The sequence below is a fragment of the Anolis sagrei genome, chromosome 1 (genome assembly GCF_037176765.1).
Source record: "Anolis sagrei isolate rAnoSag1 chromosome 1, rAnoSag1.mat, whole genome shotgun sequence".
Lineage (NCBI taxonomy): Eukaryota > Metazoa > Chordata > Lepidosauria > Squamata > Dactyloidae > Anolis > Anolis sagrei.
The window spans coordinates 260,732,577-260,740,975 of record NC_090021.1 but is presented as its reverse complement, the minus strand read 5'-3'; the positions used below and the strand labels follow the sequence as shown (position 1 = coordinate 260,740,975).

General features: G+C 38.4%; 1 protein-coding gene across 5 annotated transcripts in view; it reads right to left on the bottom strand.

Moving 5' to 3' along the window:
* Nucleotides 1-318: 318 nt before the first annotated feature.
* Nucleotides 319-8,399, bottom strand: part of BDNF (brain derived neurotrophic factor) — a 90,992-nt gene continuing 82,911 nt past the window's right edge. For all 5 annotated transcript variants that reach the window (XM_060766049.2, XM_060766067.2, XM_060766037.2 and 2 more), the window contains exon 2: nucleotides 319-1,417. In XM_060766049.2, coding sequence (XP_060622032.1) covers nucleotides 656-1,417 — 762 coding nt within the window. In that variant the 3' untranslated portion in view covers nucleotides 319-655. The remainder of the gene's footprint in view (nucleotides 1,418-8,399) is intronic.

The window sequence follows — 8,399 nt, the reverse complement described above, 5'->3', positions numbered from 1 at the left end:
TGATTTGATATTGCAAACACCTTCACAACATACAAAAAAACCCCAAATTTGTTTTATCCAGAACATATACGGTGATGATGGGGAGTTCTCCCATCTTTTAAAACCATGTGGGAATTTCAAAATTAAAATTAGAAAAAAAATCAACAGTAAAACTATGACAACAGCACCTTGACATTGTTTTAATTCCAACGCTACCAGAAGAATTTTAAAGCAGTAAACAGATATAATACTAACAAGAATAAAGATACTTACTGTCTAAAATGTAAACGGAATGTTTTGGTTCAATTTTTTTTCTGAAAGAGGACAGTTTATCATCAATTCACAATTTAAGCAGCATGCAATTTTATTTTTTTAATTTTTTATCATTTTCAATTCTTGGCAATGGCAACAAACCACAATGTTAGAGGAATGTAATGCAAATTTGTTTTGTTTCTCAAAGTTGTGCGCAAATGAATATCTTTTTTTCCTCCTTTTGTTCCCCTCTAGGTCATGGATATGTTCAATAAATAGATTGTGGAACCACTGTACTGTATAAACCTCATTTATACATGCAGTCCATAAAATTATTTTCTTTCTTACTGAATAATTTACCCTGTTATGTATATATACAAATAGATAAATTTTGTCTCAATATAATCTATACAACATGATTCCACTATCTTCCCCTTTTTATGGTCAGTGTACACACACAGGAAGTGTCTATTCTTATAAACCGCCATCCAACTCTCTTTTTGTTATCCATGGTGAGAGCTCGCACGTAAGACTGGGTAGTTCGGCACTGGGAATTCCAGTACCTCTTGTCTATGCCCCTGCAGCCCTCTTTCGTATAACCCTTTGAGTTGCATTTGGTCTCATAAAAATATTGCTTCAGTTGGCCTTTGGGTACAGGTACTTTTTCCAGAACAGTAACCGTTGCCCCTGACATGTCCACCGCAGTCTTTTTCTCAGCCGCTGTCACCCATTCACTAGTACTGTCACACACACTCAGCTCTCCACGGCGAGCAGGATCGGAGTGACGCCGGACCCTCATGGACATGTTTGCAGCATCCAAGTAGTTTTTATACTCCTCAAGCAGAAAGAGCAGTGGAGGCTCCAAAGGCACTTGACTGCTGAGCATAACCCGAGACGAGTACAAGTCTGCATCCTTGTTTTCCTTGCTGGGCTGGACAGGCTGCTGCTCATCCAGGAGCTCCTCTATGACATGTTCAAAGGTGTCTGCCAAAGATGTCAATCCCCGTGTGGCATCATTGGGCCCACCTAGGTTCTCCAAGTTTCCCTGTGTCCGAAGACCGGGATAAGCCAAGCTGCCTTGTCCTCTGAGGCTAACTTCTTTCATTGGGGCAGCTTTCATGCAACTGAAGTATGAAATAACCATAGTAAGGAAAAGGATGGTCATCACTCTTTTCACTTGGTGGAACTGTTCAAGAGAGAGAGAGAGAGAGAGAGAAAGAGAGAAAAGAAATTCAAAACCAATACATTTTAAACATCCACAAGGCACAAAACATGTCTAATAACTGTTGAATAGAATTATGCATGCAGAATAACCTCATGTCTTTAAACCCATAAAGGCATCAGGTCTGGTTGAAGATATTTTGTTTACATAGTAAATGACAAGATGGTTCATCCTCCCATTCCATGAACTAAACAGACCAGAATGACAAGTGAATCTTATTTTGGGTGGAAAAATAAGACTATATACACTGCATCAGCAGGCTAGTGTAGGGGACCCAAGGGAAGCTATGTGGCCTGCATGGTTGTATACTCCATCATGTTGGCCTTTCAATATCAGCTGCCTGATGTTCAACTGTCAGTCTAATCAGCTTAGTATATGGAATGAGAAGGGCACCAATTTGTCCTTTGCCACAAAGCTAAGCATCTATTGGTTGCTAGAGTAAAACCAATTGAAAAAATGGGTTGAAATAGATTCATGTAAATAGACCCCATTGACAAAATCCAGTAGGATTTAGGCCAATACATCTAGGGCATAAGGTAACTATATAGCATAAAACAGCTCCATACATATTATACCTTCTTAATGATAGATCTGCCCCTAAGAGTTATCACTGATAGCAATTCATATTAAAGACTTCCAGTCAAGCATCAGAAATTCACACCAGGTCAGTTGATGTGCAACAGGAAACAAAAGTCCTTTTGGCCAAGGGGTAATGCCGCTGGGACTGTGTATTCTTGGTGGGGTAATACATGTAAAGCCATGTGCAACAATGTTTATGCACTTTCCCAGTTTCATCTTTTATGTCATCACCAAGGCATTCATTTAGAGCGCTAGCTACAGCAGATGCCAAGGATTGGACCACCCCGCTTAGAACAAATCTGAAAAAATGTTGGCCGGGAAGTCTCAAGGCCCTTTTGCAGTAAATGTCACACTTTAGGCATGATAATTAATTATCCTCTATTTGCATGACAAGTGTAACAGCATGTTTGGAAAGGTTACTAAGCATCTGTGGTATGCCTGTAGTAACAAGACAAATTTCAGTAAGTTGATTGCCTTTCACAAAAAGATTTCAGCCTGGAGGTTGGGACTATTGGAGCTATAATATATTTAATTTTAATCCCTCTTCCCCAGCTCTAATCTTGTGGCATCAGACCTCCCCCCCCCCCCCACACACACACCAGAACAACACCCTAGGAATCAGGGAAGCAACATCATATCATGTTATACAGAACTGAGATATTTTGGATAAGGGGAAGTGGTTGAGAAGAAGAGACTTGTTGACACACTAGGATGGGACATTTTTGTTCCCCGAAATAAGGCATTCTTACTGAACCTGCACAAGACTAGTCTAACAAAGTATACATCCTGAAACATTGTAACCTGAGGGCAGACAATGAATCAGTTTTGTGCTATATACATGTTTCTTATTCTTATTTGCAGATCGCTCCCAAACATGTACATTATTCAAAACCTGGACAATCCTGTATCTCTTCTATTAGAAATAATTATATAGCCTAGGGATACAGACTATGCAACTCTTAAAAATGGCTAGATCACAATTCCTATCATTCCTTAAAACTGGCCAATTGCAGCCGGTGACTTCCGTGTCAGTGAGATTATATATCCACTCTAGTGTTTGATTCCAAATTTTCCACAGAGTTGCCCAAGGTGATGAACCCTTGTGGGAGACAGAACCTTGGATAGTACCTTTAAAAATCAGACGAAAGCTCAAAACCAATCAGCCATCCCACAGACATGTATGTTATCAGGCACCACTTCCATAGGCCAAGATGGTTACAGTTAATGGGAACTGGCCATTCTTTTTCAAAACATTATTGGTTAGATGTAAGTTATTTGTAACATTGTCACAATTGCATATACACAACAATATATTATTATTATTTACCTCATATAACAGTCTGTTGATTACATTTTATCTTTTACAGTTCTATACATCTATTACGTATTCCTATCCATTTCCCCCCTCCCTCTTCCTCCAACCCCCCTGCCTCTGGAAACAGAGGTGACTCTACTCATTGATTTATATTATTTGTTCAATCATGAAGATTTTTTGGTTCACTTCCTTATATTTTTCTTTCCCTTTTGCTCTGGTTATAAGCTCTTTCCATTTCAACTCCCAGTTCTCCTTTGAACGACCATTCATATGTTTTGTTCTCCTTTCAATTATGTACATAGAGCTTAGAAAAGCTTTTTTTGTTTAGCTTTCCACATAGTCACTAGACTGGGTGATTATGGGATTTGTGTCCAAAGAAGTACAATTTCCAGCACTGCTTATACTGTACTATAGCACTTTTTCTGATGGGTCATGTTGCTCCCTAAGTCTCCCAAGGAACAAATATCTAGATTTCTGCACTTACTACTACAACTACCTATTGTCTGTCTTCCCAAATCTGAAAAGTTTGCTTCTCTCTTTTCTGTGCCTGTCTAAGCCGTTCTTGTTAGAAAGTATTACTCACATTTCTAGAGAAGCAGCTAACCCTCATTCCAGTGCTTTTGAAGTTGTGTCGGAAGTACCTCATACTTGGCAGCAAATACTGGAGTAAACATTCTTTCTGTTTGCCAACACGGTACCATGTAAAAAGACTTGCTTTCATAATAATCTATGTGGAATGAGGAATCCTAACACTTGTCAGAGGAAAAGCAAAACAAAGAAGCTTTACGTACTAAGGCAGGAATTGCCCAGATCTGAGGCCCTGGCATTTATATGAGGAAATGTTCTGCTGTTAGAAGAGCATAATCTAATTTCATCATGTCCCTTGGATACAACTCAATCTTCTTATTCATATATATCATTATGGCATGGACATATAAATATTAATCATTTACCTGTCCCTTGCAGGTCATACCTGAATGAACTGTTTCTAGCAATTATTCTAAGCCCTTATAAATGTGTTGTTTAACTTCATTAGGAACATTTTCTCTTTTCACAAAACTTGCCTGAACTGTTACAATGTAGAGGTGACCACAAAAGAGACACAATGCAGTGGTTATCACTTAACTGATAAACAAGCAAGTGGCAAGATGTAACAGCAAAAAAAAGAAGAACTGCATATTCTCACCCTGGTCCCACGGGTGCCTGAACGCTATACACCACCCACCGACCACATGGATTGCCATCTTGCACTTTGTTTACTGCCATTTCACTCCAAAGAATTACACTCAAAGGCTGCTAAAGCTGTTTGAGAGTCAGGCTTGTTCCATATGATGGTGTTATACACCCCTAAATCACAATACTACCTAAAAGGAACTTCAAGGAATAGTGGAACGTAACAATGGAGAGATCTGAATGGCTTGCACAGAAAAGCAGTAATGGACTTTATTTCAGGATCTTTGGCTTTTTCATACTTAAAGTCAAATATATCTTCAAGAAGAGGAAACATAAATTGGGGCATCCTTGTTTGGGAGGTGTTAACTGGCACTGGATTGTGAGCTGTTTGGAATTCCGCTGTTTCTGAGTGTTGTTCTTTATTTACTGTCTTGACTCTGGTGTTTTTTAAGTACTCTGGTGTTTTTTAAGTTCATTTTTGTAGCTTCCTCCTTTCTGTTGAAATTGTCTACATGCTTGTGGATTTCAATGGCTTCTCTGTGTAGTCTGACATGGTGGTTGTCAGAGTGGTCCAGCATTTCTGTGTTCTCAAACAATATTCCTTTTCCAGGTTGGTTCAACAGGTGCTCTATTATAGCTGACTTCTCTGGTTGAATTAGTCTGCAGTGCCTTTCGTGTTCTTTGATTTGTGTTTGGGTGCTACATTTGGTGGTCCCCATGTAGACTTGTCCACAGCTGCATGGTATACAGTAGACTCTTGCAGTGGTTACAGGATCCCTCTTATCCTTGAATCTAATGTGCCATTGAAGCTAATGTGCACCTCAATTTTCAAAACCCTGAAACCAAAGAAGTATTTGCTGGCAAATGTAATGTGCAATGGCAAAAGTTGTGCTCTGTGAAATTTGGCAAAAAAAGGTATGCTTTACAGTGGTCACATGCTTAGAATTCCGTCTTTAAAAACAAAAGTGTTAGAGCACCAAAGGACCCAGCAATGGAAAAGAAAACCTTGGAGTGCATCTATACTGTAGAATGGATCCACTTTAACGTCTCAATCGTATATTATCATGTAGTTTTACAAGATCTTGAACTTTCTCTGCCGAAGGTGCTCCTGAAGAGACTTCCCTTTTTGCTTTGACTCAGAACTAAGATTACTGCATTATGTAAATCCAATGGGAAGGTATTTTAGCAAAAAAAGGTGAACATTCAAATAAATACAGTAGATTCTGAATCATTGCTCCTTCTTAAAACCAGTTCTTGTTGGCCACAAAGAACAATAATTTCCCCAATTGGCTGAAGTTTATTTCTGTTTTCTTGTACTTTTTTCTTATTTCCTTTATCATGATGACGGGTTACATTCAGACAGTTTCCACTGTGAATTAGCAAGAAGTTTCAGCCAAGCACAAGTTGTTCTGATGGTAATCTGGCTTTTGGTGTCCACTGAAGATTTGTATTGCATCTTTCTATCACACAAATTGTTTAGCAACCAATGCACCAAGCTTTTGATGACCACCTTTACCCCCAACTTCTCCTCCAAACACTTACAGAGTGTACCTTCTACATAAAATGAGTATGCTAACCAGGGAAATCTGTTAAACCATTTGGGTTGAAAACTTAGATGCCTCTTCTTATCCACAGGAAATACATATCCTGGTAATGGATTTTGTACTAACTGAGCTTTCATTTGGTCATCAGAAAGTCTTATTCATATAAAGTCCAAGATCTAACAATGCCTCAGCTTCTTGACTTTGCTCCTGTTCCATGGTTTCTTTGGAAGGGCTTGGATTAGATGGCAGGGCTTAGATTAGTGCTAGACACCACAGTTTCCACCTGCAGTCCAGGTGTGCATGTTCTGAGGTCTTCATCAGTACCATCAGCTGTAATGGTTCTCAATCTGCTGCCTTCTTGGTCTTAAATATTTGGCTTTTTCTTTTTTGCCATGAATTCCATAATGTTCAGTTGCTTTGATAGACATTTAGGCATCTTCTGGAGTTATCTGGATAAAAAGAAACACTAACAGCAACTAACAGGGATTTAAGTTTCAGAACAACAACTCAAGCTAGTAGACAATTGCACAGTAGGACAGCTGTTTTTGGAATGATCCACAGCTGCTTTCATGCCTTCCTTTTATACCCCAGTGGGAGGAGCAAGAGGGGGGCATAAGAAAGAGCTCTGAGAAGGGGGAAGAGCAAGAGAACAGTGATGTGACTACTTTCAGGTGTTTTAAAATAATATTTCAAAAACTATTGAAGATAATTACATGAGGTAAAAAACAAATGAAACTACATAATAAAATTTATAATTGTGTTCGAATTTCATGAAAAAAAATGTTGATTAGAATCAGACATACAGTATTTTGAAAGATCTCTTCTACATATATTTTCACTTTAAATTGGAATATCTTAAGACCAAGATCTATGACCCACACATATGATTACATTTTTAGAAACTACATAAAAAACTTTTAATGTGATACCTAGCTATTAAAAATCCTTGATAGTTTAGGAGGAATTAGACTTTCAAAGCAAGCACAAATGATCATTGATATATGCCTGGAAACACTGTAAATTATATTTACACTTAAGTTTTCCCCAGGAGTTTAACCTGGGGAGTCTGATTCTGATGTCAGTTTTGGTGGATTGCATCATCTTCACACTGAAGATGTTGATTAAACACCTGCAACGTCAAAATTTGGTCTTTGCCACTATGTTGGCTCATGCTGCAATTGCAAGTAAATTGGCAGAAAGGTAGGTAATGATAGTGTGAATAAATTACCAAAATTTGGTTGAGATAATGCTTGCAGTTCTGGAGGAACTCTAATTTTTGCTACTCATAGACTTAGCAATTGGATTTGGTTAACCAGTTTAAATTCATGGGTAAACCAGGTTTTTGTTAACCTGAAAGGTTTCCTGGGGGGAGAGATTTGAACCTGTAATACCCCCACCCCATCCCATCCCACGCCAGCTACAGGCTTGGATATGGCTGTAGTCAACCAGTATGATGGTTTGAGGATTGGATTGGAATTCTGAGGAAATTATGATTCAAACCAGGGAAACTTATGGGGCAACCCTGGGTCCATCCCACTCTTAGAAGACAATGTCAAACCTCCTCTGAATAAATATCATTTCTATGATACTGCCATAAATCAGATTTGAAAGCACCCAACAATAACAAAAAGGGTATTTTGTTTAAATAAAAACATTTTAAAGGACTCCTGAAAATTTTTGGTGTGCTTCTAGTGAAAGAGGCTAAATGCAAATGGTAGTCCAAGCTACCTTAAATGCAATCCCCTCAATGGACATTTGGGTCTGCGAAAATGATTAAAGTTGAATGTTGCTGAATGGAAATATGTAAGCGCAATAGCTCTGATAAATCTACTCCACTTTAGGCTGGACTATAAGAAGCACAATGCACACATTACAGCCATTGGTTAGACAGAACTTGACACACCACTCCATTGATAGGAACTGCACGGATATCGAAGAAATATGGTTGAAAGGATCTAGAAGGTGAATTTCTATTTCCAGTGCCCATTTTGGTGCTGGTTTGTCAGGTTGTGCAAGATACAATAATGGCAACTGAACTGTCTGTTCATTATTCAGAACTTCTAACCCACCTTTACCAGCCTAAATGGAACACTTAAGGAAAGATGTAATCAACAAGGGAAGCTAATAAAATCACTTCAAAACTCAACAGAGGATTACAATGGTAACCACATTAAAATTAAAATGTCAGGTGAAAATTAAAATGTCAGGTGAAAGAAAGGGAAATCAAATAAAGAACTGACTGAGAAAAATATCACTGAGCAGTAGTGGAAGATAATTTTAGAAACTGCAATGGAAGAATATATGAAGAAGTATGCTGGAGTATGCTGAAGAAGTA